This window comes from Tauraco erythrolophus, chromosome 9 (genome assembly GCF_009769465.1).
Source record: "Tauraco erythrolophus isolate bTauEry1 chromosome 9, bTauEry1.pri, whole genome shotgun sequence".
Lineage (NCBI taxonomy): Eukaryota > Metazoa > Chordata > Aves > Musophagiformes > Musophagidae > Tauraco > Tauraco erythrolophus.
The window spans coordinates 31,179,589-31,202,349 of record NC_141473.1 but is presented as its reverse complement, the minus strand read 5'-3'; the positions used below and the strand labels follow the sequence as shown (position 1 = coordinate 31,202,349).

Genomic DNA, 22,761 nt, shown 5'->3' with positions numbered 1-22,761 from the left:
GTCAGTACTGCATCCGCTCCTGGGAGTATTAGAAATAGAGGTACCTTCCAAATCCCCATTTAAATGAAAACAAAGGGGGATTTTATGCTAGTTTTTAACTAGAACAAGAATATCCAACTGGTGGCTGTGCAACTACTAATTACCTCATCTCTGAACTACTGCTGCTGTGTCTTCACATGCCCCAAAGGTGCAGTCCCATGAGCCACTGCAAAGAGCGAAGCGGCACAACTGGGCTTTCCAAGTACCTAAAATTAGCACCTACCCTATGGCTCCTGAAAGGAGCCATGAACTCAGCAGTGACCTAGGATTGCTAGGGGAAGCATTTTCCTTAGCCACACCTTATGAGCAGCGTACATCATCCACCAGTTAGGAAACTGCAGCAAAAGATGAGGCACAATGACAATTAACACATTTTTTAAGCATTAGAAAGTATCTTATGAACCCAAGGTGAAATAGGCCACTAGTTTTTACAAGAAACTAAATGAAACAACTACTGTTGAAGAGTCATTCAACGCAAGCTTGGAGACCTTTGAAGTTTTAGATGCTCCAAGTCCACTTAAATGTCCTTCCTCACCCCAGCACTTCTTCCTCATGTAAAGCCCATGAGGAATCTGGCTTGCTAAGTCAGCCACACCTTCAGTGTCTGTTGCGTGGAACACATCAATGTTTTTTAAAAAGGCAGTACTCAGAGCTAGGGGAAATAAAATAAATACAGGTTCAACTGAAAGCCATTTGTCCCAAACTTTTATTTGACTCTCGTGAGCAAGACTTCTCTGATCATAGCTATTGGAGGTTGATAATCCAAATATTTATCACTCTCTTGTAGACTGCAGTTCCTCCACTTTAAGACAATACTTGTTCATCATGTCTCAATAAGTCTTCTCAATTATTTCCACACCTTTAAAACTAGTCTGGTCTCTCACAGAATAGAGTTTTCTCTAGTGACAAGAGAAGTACTAAACTTTGATGTGCTGCCCTCATGGCATGCTGCTTCCAGGCAGCAAGCAGCAAGCTTTATGTAGTTGGTGGCAGAATCTTTACCAACCAAACTGCCCAAGCCTGCTCTCTGTAGATCCTAGTCAGACTCAGTAAAAGGAAGGTTTCATTGAACCCAATTCTCTACTAGGGTTTTTTTCCTGACGCTGTAGGTGACACAGATTGTAACTTCCATAATCTTCATCCATACCAAGATACATGATAATGTAGGGAACTACAGCCAACTTCCTAATAGCATCTCGTTACCACCAGAACAGGGTTCCCATCCTTCTAGAATAATTTTCCATCTTCTAGCCCAGCAACATCCAGCAAACCCTTCTAAAACGCGATTACTGAGTTTAGGGGAAGGGTAAAGGCTGCTTGATTTACACTTGGTTTTCTCCTGATTCCAGTTAACACGGTGGGCCAGACTGTGCAGCAAGCAGTGGATCAGGCTAAGGATGCCGGTCAGAAAGGTACGGTAATGTTTCTGTTTATTTCAATAACATCACATCAGTGAAATCCCAGATAGGTCCCCCAATCCTGCCTTGCCCCTTATCCCACACCAGGTGGGAAAGGTATTGCAGTGATGCTACAGTTAACCTTTGTTTTTCTGTTTTAATAGCTCTTGACGAAGTCTACAAAGTTGCTGAAACTGGTGAAAAAGCTGTAAAAAATGTAGCAAATCAAGCAACTTCGTGGGGCAAAAGCTTTGGACAGTGAAGATAAATGTATTGCCACTGAAATTTTTGTAAACAAGTTTCTACTATGTGTACTCTTAAATAAAAGAAATAATTATACTCTACCTGGCTTGCATGTGTTCCTTAGGAATCCTTTGGTTACGCATATTAAAAAACATTCACAATCACTGGCCTGGAAAGACTGGATTACTTCACAGAACACACAGCTAAAGCTGTGCTATGCTGTTAACATAGAGAAACACTGTGGGTTTTTTTTTTACGAGCTGTGGGATGGCTTGGAGTAGGCACAATGTAAAGTCAAGGACTTAAAGAGTTGGTCTCCCGTTTCGTCACTGAGTGCAAGTTGTGATTGTGTGTGTGCAAGCTGCACAAACTGAGCACCTAAACAGCCATTACAAGACAAGGTAAGTGCCTGCACACTTCTGGGACTGTACTTGTACTTCTAGTCTTATCTGTAAAATTGCAACTAGCTACCACGCTGATAAACTCAAGTGTGTTTAAAGTATACATAACCACTGTAAAAGAGCACTGTAATACTCAAAGTAATACTAGCAGCAGGACAAGGTGTTACTGCCAGCAGAGCACTTAGCTCACCACTGAACTGCTTAACACCGCTTGAGCTGGCTCTTTGGTATAACTTCAGTAGCTCTGCACAGCAAAGTATCGATGTGTAACACAGCACATAGTATGGCAATGGAGCCATTTACCACGCTTGCAGGGCTCCTGTCAAACACTCAGATGGACAGTAATCAAGCAGGAGTTGGAAGAGTGAGAATTGACTATGTATGGGCTGTAAAACAAACAAACAAAAAAACCTAAAACCAAACCAAAAACCCCTGCATGCACATGAACTTAGAGTGAGAAGGGAAGAAATGTCTTGCTACTGCAATGAGTAAGGAATCTGCTCGTAACTGGTGAGTCTGTACTAACAGAGTAGTTTAGAGGTCACTTACTTGGCATCTTGAAATCACAGCAAGAATTACCATTGCTTCAACACTTCCTCCTGATGGTGACAGTTGCCATCAAAGAAAACAGAGGTAGGTCTGAGTTCTTTGCTGGGACGAAAAATGATTATTCTACTTGCTCTTCTGTCTAATAAAGATATTTTTGCATTTAGTAGTTTGCAGGCAGCATGTAACCCCAAACATTGTAGTTGTGATCCTTAGAAATTCACTCACAGCTTCAGAGTACTTAGTGAGCCACTATTCAACACATATTATCTACATAATCAGCACTTCATCCTGCATGAGAGATTACAAATACTTGCTATGGTAAGGATGTGTTTCACTCTAGGTAGTAGGTATAGTTCAGAGCAGGTTCAAATCTGTACTTAAATCTAACTTCAGGCACTGACTGGCTCCCTGTCAAACATCCTTCCAAGTTTCTTGGCGAATGTTTAGTGGCGTGTAAGTGAATACAAGCAGTGAAAATGTTGTTAGCTGGAAGATAAAATTTGTGTGTGGTGGTAGGTATATGTAAGAATGGGAGCATTCCCCAGGAAGCTTGATCTAACACCTAATTGATGTTACAGTAGAAAACTTCAGTACAGTTATAAATAAAACCTACATCCCAGAGAGTGATTGTTTTCTTCCGCTGTGGCTAGGAAAAGGCTAGAGCTGCTTTGCACCCAAGCCTCTACAGCCACACTAACTCATAGCAATTGTGTAAAATGTTACCTCTTTCTTCTCTCTGTTGCTGTTGTCAGGTCTTGAGAGGTATGTGCTGCAAAATGTGATAAGGAACGTGCAATTTTACCTTTTTATTAACTGTCTGATCACATTGAGACCGAGCTCAGCAAAGCTCAGCACCAGTGTAGTCTTAATATGAGACCACTTGAGAACAGGCTATCATAGGAAGTCTGGATTCACTGACAGTTTGGTTCTTGCTTTTAACTACATGGAAAGGGAAAATTAGCTGATGTACTGTCATTTTTAAGTCAGACTCCCAGCATCAATCTTAGCAAGAATCTCAGCTCTTTGATAGAAAGTAGCCCAAGTACTCCTTATATTAGCCTTTGGATAGGCCCAGATTCACGTCTTACAGGTCTCCAACACTGTTAACAAGAGGTCAGTGACCATGGCAATCAAGCCGGCTGAGGAGAAATCTGGTCAACCTGAAGGGCTCATCTCTGGGTTTAGTAAAATCACACCTTGTGGTAGGTCTGCTTTCCTTCACGGTGTCCTGGGAAAATAAGTGTTAATGTGTGGGTGTACAAGAACATCAGATGTTAATGAATTGGGGAATTGGGTGTTGTGCAGCTTTTGGCTTTTTTTCCCTTCAAACTGAGTAGGAGGTAGAAAATAACCCAGTTACCTATCTATGTCAGCTTTCCATACACTTCAATACTGAAAGGGTCCCACTTTTCAAGTTTGTACAGCTAAATTAGAGGTGCTTTACTAGCAGCAGAAGAAAGGAAATGAGAGTGGGAAGGAGGGAGAACAACAGTAAATTAGCCAAATCTCTTCGCTGCTATTGCACTTTGCTTTCAACAGCTTTGCTGCCAGACACCGCAACTCAGCTTTTAAAATACTTTCTCTTTTCAATAATATAACTATATTTATTTGTGCATGTTTAGCATCTGATTTTTGGTGGAAGCAGGTTACAATTTGTCAGAGTTGAATTGTCACAATTTTAGTTTCAGTTTACTATCTAGTAAATGTTTACATAAAAACCGCACTTAAAAGTATGATCCAAGATACAGATCTTGTGTTTAGAGATCCTTACCTTGATCACTAACTCTTTAATGCCCAAAGGGTTCTAATTTTTTTTAAAAATAGATGCCTATATATATACATACACTGTGCTTAAGTAATTGGAAGTACTTTTACAACCCGGATATCAGCATATATGATGGAGTAAGCCACTAGTTAAATGCATCACACAGGTTTATTGCTCACTGCTAACTACTAGAGTAGTTCTTCACAAATTTTAGAGGACAAAGTAAAGACCTGAAATGATTTACGAAATATATCCAACTTCAAAAGCCTTGCTGACGAGCAAGTTAAAGAGACGGAGATTTGTATTAATGAGCCCTGTAGGATAACTCTGAGACAGCATCACATGAATAAATGAGTGTGCTGTGAAGATTCACAGACTGATTGTAACTACAGAAAGCTACTGAATGAAACAGAAAACAGTAGTACAACAGTATAGTAGGTTTGGAAAGGTCAACTTTTTTAATAACTGCGCTTCTCTCCAGGTTATGTCATGCAGTTACAAAGTAGTTAGAAAAAAAGCATGAGTTTCTGGGAGGGACTAGTTGTCTTAAAAAAAACCACATTCATATTCATTACATAAATAACATCTGGCACTTCAAGGGGACTCCACTGGACAAAAGCCTTTGACTTTAAAAACTGTGCTTGATCCAATATTGTGTTGAGGTCCATTTTGTTGTACTCTAATATATTCAAAATGTTCAAGACCTGATGGGGGGCTGGGCGGGGAAAAGGCTGTGTGTGTTAATCCACCCTCTTACATTTAGAGCACCATTCTAGCTCCTCTGCAGTTTGGCCAATGATTTCTGGATTCAGTTTCACTGTAGTTGTTCACTGAGGCAGCATCTAAGTTTCAGAAAGCCTCTGAAAGCAAAAGACGGAAAAAGAATTCCAAAAAAACAGAGTATGATTGTTTACCAAATTCAGACTATCCCTTTTCTTTCCAAAAAAGGAAACAACTTACAGTCAGAATAGTTATGTAGATACTTGATTAAAAATGTAACTAGAGTTGCTTGATAGTTTCAGCTTATAAAAATATTAGTCTGTCACCTCTACATACTTCATGGTGATAGTCAAGCTATCCTGAACAAGCAATAAAAGGCAGTCCTGTAACAGCAGCACAGTTAAAGAAAAAACATTGCCTAAAGAGAATCAGGCCTGAAGCTTTACTAAAAATAAAAATTAGACCCCTATCAAAGTTAATCCCTGCTGGAGGCCCATTCTTCCTTTGACAATGCTACAGCATTGATCATACAAGGCCTTGCTGAAAGTGCCAAAGCCAAAATTTCATCATCAAACAAAAGTGCATGAAGTAATAATGAGCTAAGTGCTCATCTAGTACAGTATCTGATCTGAAGTTTGAGAAGTGGCTCAGGTGGCAAGACCACTCTTTCATACATAAAATGTACCATTTTGTTTTGTAGGTGAAATACCCAGAATGGCCCCGACAAGTGCAGATGAACTGTTATCTTCAGATACATACTTGTATACAATTTCCTAATCCACAGATTTTTATTGTAAAAAAAGGCTAGTTTGGACCAAAACTAATTGAGAATAGAATCCACTACAATGTCAGAAGAAGAGAAAATTTTGTGGTTACATGTAAACTTGTGATAAGCTTTCTCAAGAAGAGGGTACGTTAACGGCAAGAGGGATGGGATACAATAAGGAGCAGTAACGGCCTCTTTATGTAAAGGTCAGGCCAGCCTCATTGTACACTTTGAAGACTTTCTCAATTGCATTGACATAGGCAGCTGTTCTCAGGTCCAGACCCAGGTTGTACTTCATGGCAGTACGCATGATTTGCTGAAACAGAAAAGGTTGTATGTGATTTCTGCAAGCTTCTCCGTAGGAGCTACACTAGATTTTGCTTGGAGGATCTAAGTTAGGAATACAAGAGCTGCTATATTGGTATCAGAGCTCTGATCTTTTGTGGATCGATTCTAAAATTTCTTGACTCATCTTACAACTGAGATCTGAAAGGGAAGAAAATCTTTCCCAGATTACTACACTGCCCCTTTGTAGGTCTTGGATCCATATATACTTCAGATACAGGAAGAGACAAGATGTCTCAAGCAGTCTTTGCCCCACTAATTAGAAATACTGCATAGAGGGATTAATCTAAAATTGCTGATGGTAAAGCACTCTTAGGTATGTGTCACAGATTAGTCAGGTACTAGAGAACGACTAAAAAGCTTCTAATTACTACAGCTTCTACTAGGAAATACTTCCTGATTTCATGTATTAGTCTCTAATGTTTTCTATACCCAGTTGGCCATCCTGGCACAATGCAGAAATACCTCATTCTTACAGTGACTTCCATTATAATGAACTGCTTATCTACTACTTTAATTTCAAAGAAATTCTGTACAACCCATTCAAAAACTGTTGCAAAGTCATGTCAGTTTTTTCCTGTAAGTATTTACTAAGGCAATACTTACCCGGGCAGAACGCTCCATTGTGTAAGCCAACCCAGAGTGGACAATGTCTTTCTCAGATGCACCCTGCAACAACGGAATAAAATCAGTTTAATCCAAAACACAAAAAGGTACTGGTCCTGTATTAGGGATGATGACATGTTGAATTCCTATAATGACTGAAAATCACTCACTCATTTTCTTCTAATGACTGGTGTAAGAATCTAAATTGTCTTTACTGTGTTACATGAAGAGCTAATTATCGTCAATTCAATTCTAAAACCTCAGACGTAAGCACTGAAGTCTTTTATAGGCCTAGCTTCTGGATGCATGATGCTAGTGTTTTTTACTGATGTTGTAACTACTATTTTCAGCCTTCAGAACACACAGTAAATGCTAAAACATAAAAGCTCCCAAGAGTTAATAAGCTGTAGAAGCTACTTGCAATTGTTTTGAAGACAAACAGGTTTTAGGAAGGGTATGGATCTCCAATTTATATACTCAACATTGTATTAGCCCTGAGCAACTCCAGAGTAACTTTGTTCCCATTAAAATTTAAATACACAGAACAATAAATAACTGAAGATAGACAGAATTAGGATGACTGAGTATCAGCTTCCATGTTCCATCATCCTGACTGCTATAATTTAGTAATAATTTGAGACCTGGCTTCACAAAATGCCTGCTTTCCCTCAAATACCAATTTGAGCTGGATGTTTCTATGTCTTGTGTTCAAGAGATCGCAGTAATTGCTTTAAGCCACAGAACAATGCTATTTATTTAGCCTAACATTCATGAAAACGCTAGCATTGCAGTGGATCAGGCTAAAGTCTATTTCTATCACCTGACTAGCCCAAGTTTACATGCACTTTCCCCGATTTCTTCCTGAGGAAGCATGGTTTAATGTTTTTCACAATTCAATGGAGTTTTTCCCCCAATCATTTGTCCCATCTCCTCTTGAACTTGTGTTTGATAAACAAACCAACCAATCCTTTTAGCTTCCCTTGGCAGAGTACTGCACTTCTTAACTGTCTTCTGTGCTAGGAACCATCCCTGTTCTTCATTCTGCACTTCACTGTCGTTTTTGTTTCAACACATCTCATTCTCTTTCACCCTTCCAGTGAACAACCAACCTATCCTTACCCATCCATTTTTACACCACTCATTCTGTAGATCACTGTCTCCACTCCAGGACTAGTTCAGGCCAATAGCACCTAGGTTAATTCATTGTTCCACGTATGAGAAGCTTCCATATCTTTGATTATTCTGGTGATCTTGCTCTGAACTTTTTCCACATCTACAGTGTTTTAAGATGCAGAGACCTAACTTACATGTAGTATTCAGAAGGCAGACACACTCTGGATTTATATTGTGGCATCATTAATCTTATTCTTTCTCCTTCAGAATGATTTCTAATGCTGAATTTGCGTTTTGATTGCTATGGATTTCTAAGCTTATATTTTGTCATTACCTTCAGATTTTTAATTTGAATGCAAATGGATGAGCTCAAAACCTGTCATTTTATATGAAAATTTCCCCACTGTGTATTGATATGCATTAGATAACAATGAATTTCACCTGACATTTCTTTGCTCACTAATTCAGTCTTAGAGGAACATTCTACAATTTTTCACCCAGGTCTATATAGGCCTATACTATCCTGGAGTTACAGAAACATCATATCAAACTGTCTGTGACGTGGGATCTTGTTGAAAGTTGTTTGGAAATCTAGGTAAACTATATCAACAAGATCTCCAAAATAAATTCTGGTAATGTCAGAGGCAGTATTTCCCACTACAAAAGCTCAATAGACTTTGATAGCTAGGGTTCAAAGAAATCATGGAATCTATCAGGTTAGTCAGCAAACATCAAGTATTTCATAGCAAAACAAAAGCTTGAGGGAAAAACACAGGTCTTCAGGTTCTCCTTACTAGACTGCAAAAAGAATCACTCCCTGCTCCCTCCCCAGTCAAAAAAACCTCAGGCTCCACTAAACAGTGGAGATACAGTCTGTTGCTTTGAAAAGCTCCAGTATATGAACAGCACTGCACGATCTAACGCTAGTTACAAATACAAAATGCATCTGTATTAAAAATGTAGCTATTTAACAATATTGGAGGTATTTTGTATAGGCTTAAGTATAAGAAAGAAAAAATAGCTTACTTCCTAAGCAGTTCAGATCACTTGTTTGCTTTATTTGCTTGGCCATCAGGCTAACTATGTACTAATGCCTTGGTTGGGGAAAAAACCTCTATGATAGCTACAATGGTAAAATTTAAATTGCAGTTATAATACCAGAATACAGTTACAGTAAAAAAAACAACCAAAAAGACAATAGCAACTACTTACCGATATCCTATCTTGAAATTCTGCTGTAGGCACAACTGGAATAGTTCCACCATGTTTCCCAAATTTTCTTTCCAAGCTTTCCTGGACAGACACTAGAAAGGAAAAGACAAAGAGGCAAGGTAACTGCCAAGGAAAGGAATGTGCTCCCTAACAAAGGAGCTGACCCCAGGACGTTCAGCATTCAATGGCGTGAAATGCAGACTATAAGGACTGAAGGCGCAAAGGGAGTCATCTTATTTTTGTTTTCCAAAAACAGGGAAAGATGATGATTTTTCTGTGTCTATAGGTGTATGCCTCCAATATTAGTAGTAATATTGCTATAGTACAGTAACATGGCAAGCAACTGTGGATTTACTGATCCCACTTTGCTAACCTCATAAAGCTGATAGAGCAATCTGGATAAATTTTCCTAACTTGATAGACAGCATTAGACAAAATATTTCTTGAAGCCAAAGCAATCAATTATCTCCTATTACACTTTGCATTACTTGCTAAGAAAAAAGGCCATGTGGAATTTTAGATTTTTTCCTTAGGATGCGAGAAGTGTTTTGGTGTTATTTTATCTTAATTCTTCATATCTAATTAGTAAGGTTTCCTAAACAACATCACAGAGTATTTCAGATGACACAATATGTAAGTTAAGAAAGGGATTTACATTAGAATTGCCATAACCCTCAACCACTTTATTCATAGATTCATGGATTTCTAGGTTGGAAAAGACCTTAGAGATCATCGAGTCCAACCATCCCTAATCCCCATTAAATCATATCGCTAAGTAGATCATCCACCCTATTCTTAAACGCCTTGAAAGGTATCATTTATGAGAAAAGGTTATATTAAAAAAATATTCAGATGTATGTTTTGCCAAGTCCAATGTCCCAAGATTCTCAGATGTTTTCTACAGAATATTGTTTAAAACAGAGTAATATCCTGCAGGATCCACTGAGGCTGATTTAAAATAGTTCTGTATTCATTTTTCCTACATTTGATGTTTGCTAGTCCAATCTATTAATTAAACAGTGGGTGAAAGTGGAACTGAGCACTTACTGAGCAAGTGGTAGTTTGAATCCCTTTCATATTTAAAAGTCAAGCGGCCATAGCTGACGTGGTTCAAGTTTTTCAGCCACTCAAAGTAGGATACTGTTACACCACCAGCATTCAGGTAAAGATCCTGCACAGAAATAGTAAACGTCTTGAACTGTGACCACGTGACAAAGATAGCTCTATTGTATTACGGAAAAGAAAGCAGAAGTATTAAGTACGAAGTATTAGTTTAAACTGCAATACAGAAGACAATCCAGTTGTTATTCTTACATGAAAACGCTTATCCTCTTCTGCAGTCCAGGGATTACTTCTGCTGATTTAAAAGAGGACTTGACTTCAGAACATATGAAGTACAGGTGTGCTTGACTGACTACGTTCTTTTGGTTTAGCACAAGTTTTTAATCAAGAAAATTAGGGTATTCTTAGGCTGTCTCAGTGAGTAAAGGCTGAAGATCACCTGCTCTTCCTAGCAATATCACTTGATCAGGACGTCCTTTCTCTGGGACTGGGTTATCATTATACCTGGAGAGGTCTTATTCTTTCACATTATCACTAGAGGCAACATTTACTCTATACAATCTACAACACACAGTTCTGTCAGAGCATCACTGGAGACACAATGTTTACAAACAAATTGGCCAGTGTATTTACTTTGCCTTCTTCCTTTGCTTAGTGGACTGTTTAGTTGAGCAAATGTCAGCTAATACTCCAAAACCGCAAAACTACAGATTTAAAAACTACAGATTTAAGAACTAATTGTGGATTGTTCTCTCTTCCAAATATGTAACCTTCATGCAATAGTTATCTCTGGTCATTTACAGTTGCAGTGAGATCTGTAAGTAATTACTACCAATCTTAAGCAACATTGACACCCAATTCCTAGACATCAGTTGTTAAAAACGACCCTAAGAGAAAGAATGGCTATTAATAAAAACCATCAATAAATAACGTCTTGCTACAGTTCACAGAAATATTACGCTTGTAATGAAAATCAAAGGTCATAATAGAATCTTACGGGGATAACCATGATATTCCGCTCCAAGAAGATTTTGTCAGCTTCAGGAGTCGTAGGCCCATTGGCACCTTCAGCAATAATCTGAAAGGAATCACAGCAGAGTAACTCAGAGGTATATGTTTGTTTCCATCTGGGCTAATTATTGAATATAGTATTTAAACAAGCCTTCTCTATTTTTCATTTGCATTTGAATTCTCCAACTTACTTTTGCCTTAACCTTGTGAGCATTGGCTTTAGTCAACTGCTTCTCGCTGGCAGCCGGGATAAGAATGTCACAGTCTATTTCCAGAATACTGCCCTCAAGTGTCTGTGCTTTGGGGAAGCCCATGATTGTCCCGTGTTGCTGTTCGAAGAAAACAAATCAGGGTGCTTTTAGTGAATGTGTACTTGTATGAATTCCTTTTTCTAACTTTGAAAAAAGAAAGAAGGGAGTAGCAACAGTCCTAGAAAGACAGCACGTAACATAATTCCTATTTTTACTTAGAGTAGGCATAAAAAGCAAGCTACAAAGCTTGGATAACAAAGTTCCTATGATTGAGGTATAACTGCTCTCTGGCCAAACCCATTAATAACTATCTGGGCTCTGAAATATTAAAAAAATAATAGCCTTCGTTTAGTGACAGAATCCTTTCATTCTTTTGAGAAAGAGAGTGATAAAGACATTCAAATACTTCCTATATAAAAGAAGACACACCAAATAAGCCCTTTAGAAGCTCTAAGTAAAGATCGTATTTTACTGTGTGTGAACTGTCCTCTCAAGACTGCTTCACTTAGAAACTGAAATAAAAAGATTATATCCAGTTTTCATTATAAGCTACATATTCAAGTCACACTGCCAGACAGGCTTTTATGTTTATAGAAACATCCAATAGGTAAAAAGCAGCAAAAGTGAACTTTGAAGTCTTAAATGTCCACATGCTTGTGATTCTCAGTAAGGAATCCTTCAGGAACCTCCTTGCCCTGGTTCCTTGAGACATCCTTCCTAGTTTAGTCATATGAAGGGCAAAATAATCATGAACTCCAATTCTGAAACCAAAATAATTAGTCTGCACACATGCAAGCCCTTGCCATTTTTCTGAGAGTCAAGTCAAAGGGTAAAAAAGTACCATCTGCATTCATATTTGGGATAAGGAGAAGGCCAGATCAATCAACATTAAGTCATTTTTCAAGTATTAATTGTAGTATGCTTTAAATATCACAAATTAACACCAGGCTACAGTCATCCTATGTGCCTGCAAAGCTGTTTAAAATTAAACTATTTCTGCTCAGCTAAGTTTCATACCAATTTGTAATCTTCTAGTTCCTTTGGGTCAATCCCATCAGGATTCCAGATAGAACCATTAAACTCTCCAACAGCAACGCACTTTGCTCCAAAACGATGCAAGTATCTCATAGAATGCAAACCCACATTACCAAATCCCTGAAAGTGGAAAGAGAAAGGGAAAAGTAGTTAACCCTTCAACTACAATGATGATTACTGCTAAGGCTTATATAGTTTTGAATAGCTTTAGATAGTTTTTAATCCATCGGTATGTCCTGGCATTAGATGACATATACAGGTAAAATGAAAGAAATCTACATGCATTCTGGTCTGAATACCATTGTAGAAAGTATGCATTGTAGCCAGCAATGTACAGTTGTGCTAAGTTTTTTATGCTGGAAATAGAGAAGGGAAGCATTAATGCTACTATGGAAGTGTCAAAACTATGATATTTATCAACACAGGAACATGACGTGTATCTGTTTTATAACTGGTACTGTCTTAGAGAGATTCATGGATTTTTGTATCACCATTCTAAGGTTTGACTAACGTTTGCAGGCTAGGAAATATTCTCATTTAATAGGTAAGGAAGGCTTACAAGTGTAAAACCATCCCATAATGGAATGCAGTAAACGAGAATATCATTAATTCTTCACATTAAAACATATGAATTAGTAGGAAGCTATGTAATTTCTACTACATTTCTGAAGTGGTCCTGTACAAAACAGATTACCTAAATTTAAATATAGATAATCTTGCAGTTCATTAGCATGTTTTACATCCTTACAAGTGTAGAAAATCTAATTCCTGGACATTATTCAACATTCTGGAAGTAGAGGAACACACATGGCAGAACAAAAGGTCACATGATCCATGTCAAAAGTTTGTAGTAAGATTCTATGCCAGAAAAAAGCTGAATATTAAATTCCTGTATACCATAGTTTCAACTATATTCAGGATTTCTGTTCATACGTTAGAAGCAAACTTCAATACAACAGTTTGTTATGCGCTAGGTTTCTTTGCAATGCTGTATCCTCATTTTCCTCGAGGAATCTTCAGCTATCCTTTTGGCCATGTTTTCAGTTTAAGTTACACTTAAGTGCCTGTTGGTTAGCCCTCTGCCAGGTGTGAAAATGCCAAAGTGCAGAGAGAGGAGTGTGCTGCTGGGTCTGTGCAGGGCAGAGACATAACTTGGAGGTTACAGTTACTCAGCTATTTCTAACCACCAGTGCATTGGTACTAAAAACAATAAAACAAAGCAATCCCTCAAATCCTCCATTTAACATACTGTTCAAAGCTGAAGAGAATAAGTTATTTCTTCAAAATTTTAAGAATGATAACCCACATTACTGCATGTCAAACCCTTTCAAAATTCAACTACATAAATCCTGGAGTCTTATGAATGTCAAAAACATACATTCAACCCTACAAATTTAGGATAAGGTATTAGTTTATACTTTTCTAACTCCTTATTCCATAATGGAACAAAAACATAACCCCCAATTCCTTCTTTCCCTAATTTTTTTTATTACACAACAGAGAAAAAAAAATTGTGTAGGCAGAAACAGCATCTCAGCTCACTGAAAAGCATGTAATGCCTTAAAGAACTCCTGTAATAGTATTTCACTTTGTTCTTTGCAGTTTATGTTTATAAAGACTGGAGATTTGGCTTTGTGCCTGTAGAGTGCAATCAAAAGTTCAGTTTTTAAAAAACAGTCCGAAATAAAGGGCACCTATGTAGCCTGACAAGTGTTTCTAAAGTTTGAGAGTAAAGGTTAACTGTGAAGTTGTAAAACCCTAACAGAATTTATTGCTACAGCCCCTTTTAAAAGCAGCTCTACTTGAAGTTTGTTTACTACTTTTTCCCTGCAGTTGAAGGAAAAAAGTTACCTGAACAGCAAATGTTTTATCGCCAAATCCAGGAGTCATTCCTAATATGCTCATATACGATGCTTCATTGATGAAATTTTCAATTCCATGGAAAAGACCACGACCAGTTGCAGATACACGCCCATGGATCCCACCCTGGCTGATGGGTTTACCAGTTACACATGCATGTGCATTAATGTCCTGTAAAAGAGTGAAGGACTTGTGAGCTATGGAATTATTCAAAGAACAGCTGGAATAAGAAGTTCTGTATACTTTAGAGATAAGGGAGAACAGGAATCGTGAGAGTCAGAACATAATATACTTTATATACATTTAGTTTGAAAAGATGGTTTCCTTCCTGAGCTTGTGTGAACAGCTTCTCAGAAGTAGTCTAGTAGACGATGGAAAGGTTGTGCAATGCAATATTGGATATCCTCTTTTTTTCTTTGTATTAGTGTATATGTGAACTTCGGTCTGTGGTTACCTAAGTATGGTGACATCTCTGTTGCACTGTTAGCAAAGAACAGACAAATCAAAAAGCTTTGAGGGATGTGTTTCTCAAAATCAGCTCCTATTACAGCCATAATTCCCATCATTATTCTTGACATTTTAAATGGCTTGAACTGGTCACTGCTAAAGCTGTTTAATCATCTGTAAAGAGTGTTTAGTGTTCCTTTATACCAAATTCAGTTATTTACAAACAACAATACAGGCCTAATACCTTCCAGTTGTGAGAATACAGCGATGTTTGATCTTGGAGGAAAATGTACAGTACAAAGGTCATATAGGAAATGTTACATAAGTATGTACTACTTTTATTCAGAAGAACAATATATACAATCAAGCCTCTATCATTAATTTGGTGGTAATAAAATTAAATTTTCCATATGCTAGACAGCTAGAAGTAAATATAAAATAGACTATTTAAAATTTAAATAGACTATTTAAAAATGAAGTTATTTTTTTCATTTTGAAATCAATAACTTGAAAAAATTTCTTCCCAACTAGACACTGTTTGGGCCTCCCTCTCCTGTCACCACTGGTTCCCATGCTTCTCACACCCTGGGAGCACAGTCACACAGTGGCTTGGCATCCAACACAAGTAAAAGAGTAGGGATGAAAGGGAATTCACTGAAATAAGTCTGCCAGCAGCCGGATGGGCTTCTATTCCACTAGCCACACATTCACTGGGAGGCTCCCTCCTCTCCATCGCTTGTGCCAAATGCATTTGCATGCCTGTGGTGTGAGCAAAAGACGCTTGGTGAGAGGAAGGAAAGGAGCAGACAAAAACAAGAGGAGACAGAGTGGCAGGAGATGACTAAAGCCATAAAGGAAACAAAAACTATTTATTGTTTGAAAATGATAGTGAGTTAACTATATAAAGCCAAAGATAACCCCTCTTTAAAAACGCTAAAAGTGATGCTGGGCTTGCCACAACATTCCCGATTCAGTTTCCCAAAATACAGCTGTGTTGCTCTCACTAAGCTGTATGCTCCCTCTGGTGGCACATGGACTATAAACAAGATCCGTGGTGGTGTTTTGCTAGGAACAACTTGCCCTGGCGTTTTGATGCATTTTTAGGTTTTCATTCTGAGACTACATTTTATCCTTCATGCATTCACAATGGAGGAAGTACGTTTTATAAGTACTTGAAGAAATACAGCCTCCTATCATATGCAGAATGTATTTATTATAAAGGCCCTTCCCATGTCCCAGAAGTCAGTTGGATGTGTCAGGAAGTACACAAGAGTGGAAAGGATGAATTTAATCAAAAACTTTAGCCATGTATAAATTGGTGATCCAGCAACTTAAGATGGATTTTCTGGAACAGTTAACATGGTAGTTATTAAAGATTTGCATGGTTTGGCAAGAAAACAGAGCATGAGGTGAGGGCAGGTCTGGGTCTTCTTAAAGTCACATATACAAACCATAGTTGATGTCAAGTCCTAAAAACTTTGTGTTTTAAGTCAATCAAAAAAATGTTTAACACATCTTGGGTCAAAAAGAAAGACCGTGGCTTTTAATGAGAAGCTTGTAAAATGGCTTATGGCTAGCATTAAATAAAGACTTCTACATTAGCACTGATAGTCTATGAACTTAGTTGGCAAAGTTCAGACACTGAACTTTTGCTTGTTTCTTAACCCCCTTCCATGCTGCAATAATGTTCTCCTGGTCTCTCTGGCTTCCTGGCTCTGTATGTTAGGTTTTGAGCAGACTTCCCCTATCTGTTTGTATCTGTTATTTGGCTTTTCCTTTTCACTTCAAGCTCCCTGAACACATTTGTGTGCAACCATACTGACTCAGCAGGTCTGTAGATTTCTCAGACCCCTCTCACTGAAGAGTTATCTTTCCACTCAACTGCATGTAGTCTCTCCTATTGCTTCCATCTGTTTTCTGAATTATGGTTAGTTTCTCTTTTGTTCCATGGTCAGTTTTGGCTCTTAGTTCCTTTCCCACTTTCCCCTACAGTCATTTGTAAGTATTTGGTATTCCTTAGTCACCTTTACTTCTGCTCTTGGTGAATAATAGATAACCAGATAGTTACCTGAAACATCCTCCTCTACAAACTGGTTTTGATAGATCATTACACTTCTTACAGCACTGTCAGAGTTCTCACCTTCCTTTTCTATACCTAGTCTTTCTCCACAGTAGCTGATAAGTTCCACTATGGCTACCTTTATCTCTCCCATGTACTAACAAGCAACTCAACAAAATTAAGTAAACTGATCTCATTTTTTTTCTTATTTCAATTTAATTAACTTTTCAGAAAGATGTACCTAAATCCTCTCAGGTTTTTCTGTTCTTCAAGAATAAGATACTGCCATACAGAGAGAGTCTAGGAATAAAAGAAGCTGTTGTAGCAAATTTCAAATTGTATTTTTATCCTCAGTAGTTGTTTGTTTTCTTCTGTCACTGAAGTGTGTGTATGTGTAGCACTACACAACAAGCTGACATGACAAAGTGAAAAGAATAAGAAATTCAGCCATTTAAAAATCTTCTGAGTGTTTAGTTTTCCACCTATTAAAGAAATTGAAGCTTGTGTATAAAACTGAATATTAACTATTAATATAGCAAATCTTAAAGCAGGTCATGTGCTGTGAGTCCTCTGTGTCAGTCACAATAAGTACTGTTGTATCACAGTGAAATGTGTTTTAGTGCAATGAGTTAAATGTTAAAACTTAAAATGCTTTGAGGCAGTAGTTTTCTTAAATGTTGGAATTTTAAGTTATGACCGAGGGAGCAAGTTGCCACTCTGCATGTTGAAGTCTTGTTGAAGTCATAATTTTGCCTTTTTATCAGGTTTGCAGTTTTAAATAAAATATTTATATTTACATATGTGAATAACAAAAAGCAAGTCATGTTTTATAGTGATATCCCTACATAACAGACAGCTCTGTGTAAAAGTGATTTAAACTCAACTAATCAGCATGACACAGTCTATTCCTCAAGCATTCCTTTCCCCCCCCATAAGATACCTTAGACTACATTTCAGATCTAGAATAACCTGTGCCACTCCATCCTTCTATTGTTAAAGGCATCAGACAGCACAAGACAAATATTCTGTCAAGAGACTGTCTCAGGAAAGCCAGGCACGTCTTGAACAGACATGCCAGAGAGAAATATGTGTTGGGTGGTACTGCCTTACTACTGGGGACACACACCCTGCTGTGTTTCTGAGGAACTATTGGAAGGGACTGCAGAAAGTAAAAATAAAGAGTCTTTTTAATTCGAAAGCAGCTAGGATATGCAAATGTGCAATAGCTTAGCATATTAACACACTAATACGAAGCTATGGCAAGACTCCTTAGCAAAGTATGACCTGCTGGAGTAGCAGAAACAACATCTGAAGGAGAAGCTAGAAAGTTTGGGTAGCATAAACAGTATAGGCTTAAGAAATAAGTTGTCCATAATACATTTTTTTTTTTTTTGTCCAGCCTTTCAAAAGTATACAACAGAAGTGTTTGGTCAACAGTCATGTTTTTGGTACAGTCAAAACAGGTGAAAATAACTCCTGCAACATAAGGACAGAGGCCAAATTAAGGGCTGTAGTTTTTAAAAACTAATTTTTAAAAACTTTTGTTTTTAATTGCCTTCTGGGCAATAAATTATATCAGTGTCCTTTTGCTTTACATTTTGGAGAATTTGCTTAAGTCTGCACTGATTACTTGTTACTTTCAGGGGACCACAGAGAACTTTAATACTTTGACAGGTTATACTATCAGTGTGAACATAATTTACATGATCTCTTGAATGCACAAAACCACGAGCATTTATTTAATAACACTTGTAAATTCAGTAGTCCGAAATAGAAACATTTCAGTACTTTAAGACAATATATTAACTAACAACATTAAGTTAGTAATTATAGTACTACTGAAAAACAGAGCAAAATGGTAGAAATAGAAACCAACTTTAGACCACGTATGAGACCTTCAAAATCAGTGTATTTTCTTTCTGCTGAACAGTTGCAATCAGTACTGTATTAGATAAACTTAAGCCTAGTATAAAGGCATTAACCTTAAAGCTATTTTTCCTTAGCTGTACCCTAAAAACTTCTCACCAACTAAGTTGTCACAGTTTGCAAATATATATTTAGATCCACATAATTAAATAAAATTATATGATTAAGCAGCATGGTAATAAATATTCTAGATCAAAGGATTTCTGCAAAAACTAAGAAGCTTTTCTCCTTCAAAGCCTCTGCTAAAAACTTACATAGTGCCCTATGGTACTGGCATAGGTGTCAGCAATCCAGGACATCTCCCTCTCCCCTGTGCTCATATCAGGAGCAGGCACATCAACACCAGGTCCTGTTGGCAACAGCGAAAGCAGCTTTTAAGGTTCAAACACAAATAGTTATCTTCAACCATTATTCCCTTGGGAACTGTGCAGGGCTTGGCAGAGAAGAAGTGTTGTCTTGTTCAATCCTCAGTTTATTATGCAAGTAACAGATTCTTCTGGATTCAGTTCAGTTTTAGATGCTGTATCACGCATTTGTACAATACTGTCAAATCCTCCAACCTTCCACACAAGCCACTCAGTAATATGAAGGTCAGTTTGTCAATAAAAAGTCAGAGTAAGATAAAACATCAAAAGCATATTTATGTAGGCTTTTTTGGATAATCTTTGCTGTAACAACAGGAAGGGTGCTATGTAGGTATGATTTCTATATACCATGACGTTAATTTTTTTTTTTTTTTTTGCATTATAATTTCCTTTTTGTTTCTGGGTGAGTTTAAAAATTGAGGATAAGCTGTTCCTAGTCATTGCACTGTGGCACATGCATTTGATTTTACCGCTCACTTCAAGAAAGAGACATTACATCTTTCTTGACGAAATAAACCTTTGAAAGAGCTTTCACACATCTGTTGTAATAAAAACAAATTCTGTGTGTTTCTTCTAGATAACTGAAAATAGCATTTGTCCAGCCTATTTAAGATCAGAGGGACTTGCTCAGCAAGATTTTAAATGCAACTCTGTCTTTATCAATTTTTTTCTAAGTATTTTTAAAAGATTTGTGAAAGCTGCATAGCACCAACCATAGAGCCAAAAAGGAAGACAAATTTAATCAAGCCATTTTAATTGTTGCTGAACTAATAACCACTATAGCTGGCATAGTGTGTAGTATTACCCTAGCCACATGTAACATCACTAAGCATATTTATGCAGAAGCTTAATATAGATGAGAAACACTCTGGCTGGAAGAGCAGATGGCAAACACTCTGGCTGAAGAGCAAGAAAATGCATAAATAAATGGATATACATTCCCAGAGGCAGTTAGACATCAGGAATACATGACAGACTTTTAACTAGTTACATGCCTTGTTATTCACTTGAATAAGAGCCTCCTCCAGCTAAAGATCCTCCATTTAGCTACAAGTTGAGCTAGTAACATTCAGCTTTCTCCAGAGAAGACTTCCACACAGCAACTCCAGACATCAAGCTCACAGAACAACTCAGGGCTGAGAGCCTGAATAAAACACCTACTAATATTACAGAAGCTGAGGTTCTCTTATAACAGGTACTTAGGCTTTGCTTGCAGCCTGTGGTTGCCATGGGTGAAACCATCAACTTTCTCGGGGGTGGATCTATTTCCTTCCTCTGTTTCCTCAGATATTTGCCAAAAGCCTCAACTGAGACTACAGGAAACAGTAACAAGTTTGATACTAGAGACCAAAATTGCAACAAACTTGGTCACAATTTTATAATCTGCCTTTAAGAGAAACATGATTCATTCTGGATCCTGTGAGCTCAGCTTTTGTGGCTTTACATAGCAGAACAGGCACCAGAAAGAAGTTTAGACACAGTTCCCTTTAAAATGCACTAAGATGCAATGACTCAATTCTTTGTGGCTCTGGCTGAAAGTTCTATACCCAAATTATTTACAGCTCCTAAAAATAGTTATTTAAGGATTCTATCTAGTGGACGTTGCCAAGGTACAATAAATCAGATTCCTAAATTTTAACAGTAAAATTGCACAACATACCAATAAAGCCCTTTTTTGCCAGCTCCATGGTAAACCTTCTTGTGATCTTTTCCAATTCATTGTCCTGCAGAGAAAATGCAATAAATATCACAAGAAATCATTAGTGTTTATGAATGTTTGCTAGAACTTATGCCCAAGCATAAACAGACGCCCTTTTCTTTTAGAAGAAAGGATGATTCATATATTTATATAATTTACATGCCACTCCCTAACAGACCCTTGGTATTCAGGCAGCACAAGGAAATGTTCGGCTTGCTTTCTGTACATTCTGACCCACGACAAGTCAGGAGTGTGGCACAGGAAGAACCACCTGTGCTTGTAGCAGAGATTTCCAGCAAACAAATCTGACATCCTATATGAGGGATCTGTAACCAGCAGCAGCACTAGCCAGCCTGCTGGTTGTGAAATCAACACAATCAATAAATCCTTACAGGAGTTTTGAGCTCAGAATATCTGTTACATATTCTAGTACTCGTTTCTATATGAGTTATTTCAATTAGGGCAAGGTGGCAAGCCCGTGGTAAACTTTTTATAGCCAAGTTAGTTACTATTCACGCTGGAACACTGCATAGAAAGGTTTAATGGAGCATAAAACTATTTGTCCAAATAAAAAAAAATTAACTTTTTTCTAAGAATAATTTAATTTAACCCTTTATTAACAGTATCAACTTTAAAAATTGCAGGTTTCAAATTATTTCTAGTCTCCTGACTTTAAGAAAAATAGTAATACATTAAATAATGGAAGTATTCTACCTTTGAAACATAGACCACCTAAAAATTCTTGTCCTACCTATTTCACGCACAAGCTAAACTCAGTCTTTAGAGAGGCAGAGTTGGCAGGAAGTTTTAAGTGGTCAATAATGCCCTTAGAAGAGCTTTTTTAACTGGCTGGCTTCAGTATTGCAGATAACTGAATTTTTATCTACTATTAAGCTTACTGTGTAGTTCTTGGGATTGATCTTGACACCAGCCTTTGCCCCACCAAATGGCACATCTACAAGAATGCAAAGGAAAACCATTTTACTTTTTCAACAATAAAGGCAGAACACATCAGTAATATGTGTGAGTATATAATATCTTTGATTTTAGCGGTGAATTTGGTTTTGCCACACTTAGGGCTTCACAAGTGTAAGCTATAATCTGATCTAGGTGCACCTATAAAAATGGGAAATCTTTCAAGGGCAGCTTGAAAATGGTCTTCGAAACTCCAAAGTTCATGATTTAAATTTTCTGTGCCTCAAGCTCTTGTACTTGGTACTTGTAGAAACAAGAAGTTTTACAGTTTATGTTTTACTGGTTTAGCTCATATTTTACTTTGGAAGTCCTAAGTGTCTCTAGATACATGAAGGAAATATTTTGTTTTCTTACACATAATGCGCAGATTTACTCCTAATTCTCTTACAATTTAGCAGCCATGTATGAATTATACTTCTTTATAACCCATAAAGGAATTTTATCCTTCTCTCTCCACAGCCCCCCTGCCTGAACCCTTTACAGCCTCCATCTGTTCCCCCTAAAATTAGCCCCCTCCTAATCCAAGTTTGTCATACTTTGATTGGAGTTCAATAGGCAAAACTTTCAAGGGAGGGAGTAGCTAGCAGAAATTGGACTTTTGAAATGAAAATGCAACTTTATTGAAGTATCTACAGTAAGAGCAGAGGGAATATGTATTATTATTTTGGTCACTATATATTTTTTCCCATCTTGCTAGATGGGAGACTTAATCAGAGATTAGTGTCTAAAACTTAATTTAATCCTTTAGATGTTTTTTCTGTAAATTACGTCAGTACTGATTGAAATTAAAGAATTATCTTTGCTTGAAAATCATCACTTACCAACCACAGCACATTTGTAAGTCATTAGAGATGCTAAGGCTTTCACTTCATCCACACTAACATCCAAACTATAACGAATACCTGCAGAAGACAC

The 22,761-nt window shown here is 37.5% G+C and overlaps 1 protein-coding gene across 1 annotated transcript in view; it reads right to left on the bottom strand.

Moving 5' to 3' along the window:
• Nucleotides 1-4,936: 4,936 nt before the first annotated feature.
• GLUD1 (glutamate dehydrogenase 1) overlaps nucleotides 4,937-22,761 on the bottom strand; it is a 30,206-nt gene continuing 12,381 nt past the window's right edge. The window contains exons 2-13 of the mRNA XM_086616255.1: nucleotides 22,668-22,748; nucleotides 21,771-21,826; nucleotides 20,833-20,896; nucleotides 19,062-19,156; nucleotides 14,367-14,546; nucleotides 12,498-12,635; nucleotides 11,421-11,558; nucleotides 11,216-11,296; nucleotides 10,204-10,327; nucleotides 9,157-9,248; nucleotides 6,832-6,894; nucleotides 4,937-6,196 (exon numbers count right to left, since the gene is read on the bottom strand). Of these exons, the coding sequence (XP_086472381.1) occupies nucleotides 6,077-6,196; nucleotides 6,832-6,894; nucleotides 9,157-9,248; nucleotides 10,204-10,327; nucleotides 11,216-11,296; nucleotides 11,421-11,558; nucleotides 12,498-12,635; nucleotides 14,367-14,546; nucleotides 19,062-19,156; nucleotides 20,833-20,896; nucleotides 21,771-21,826; nucleotides 22,668-22,748 (1,232 nt within the window). The 3' untranslated portion in view covers nucleotides 4,937-6,076. The remainder of the gene's footprint in view (nucleotides 6,197-6,831; nucleotides 6,895-9,156; nucleotides 9,249-10,203; nucleotides 10,328-11,215; nucleotides 11,297-11,420; nucleotides 11,559-12,497; nucleotides 12,636-14,366; nucleotides 14,547-19,061; nucleotides 19,157-20,832; nucleotides 20,897-21,770; nucleotides 21,827-22,667; nucleotides 22,749-22,761) is intronic.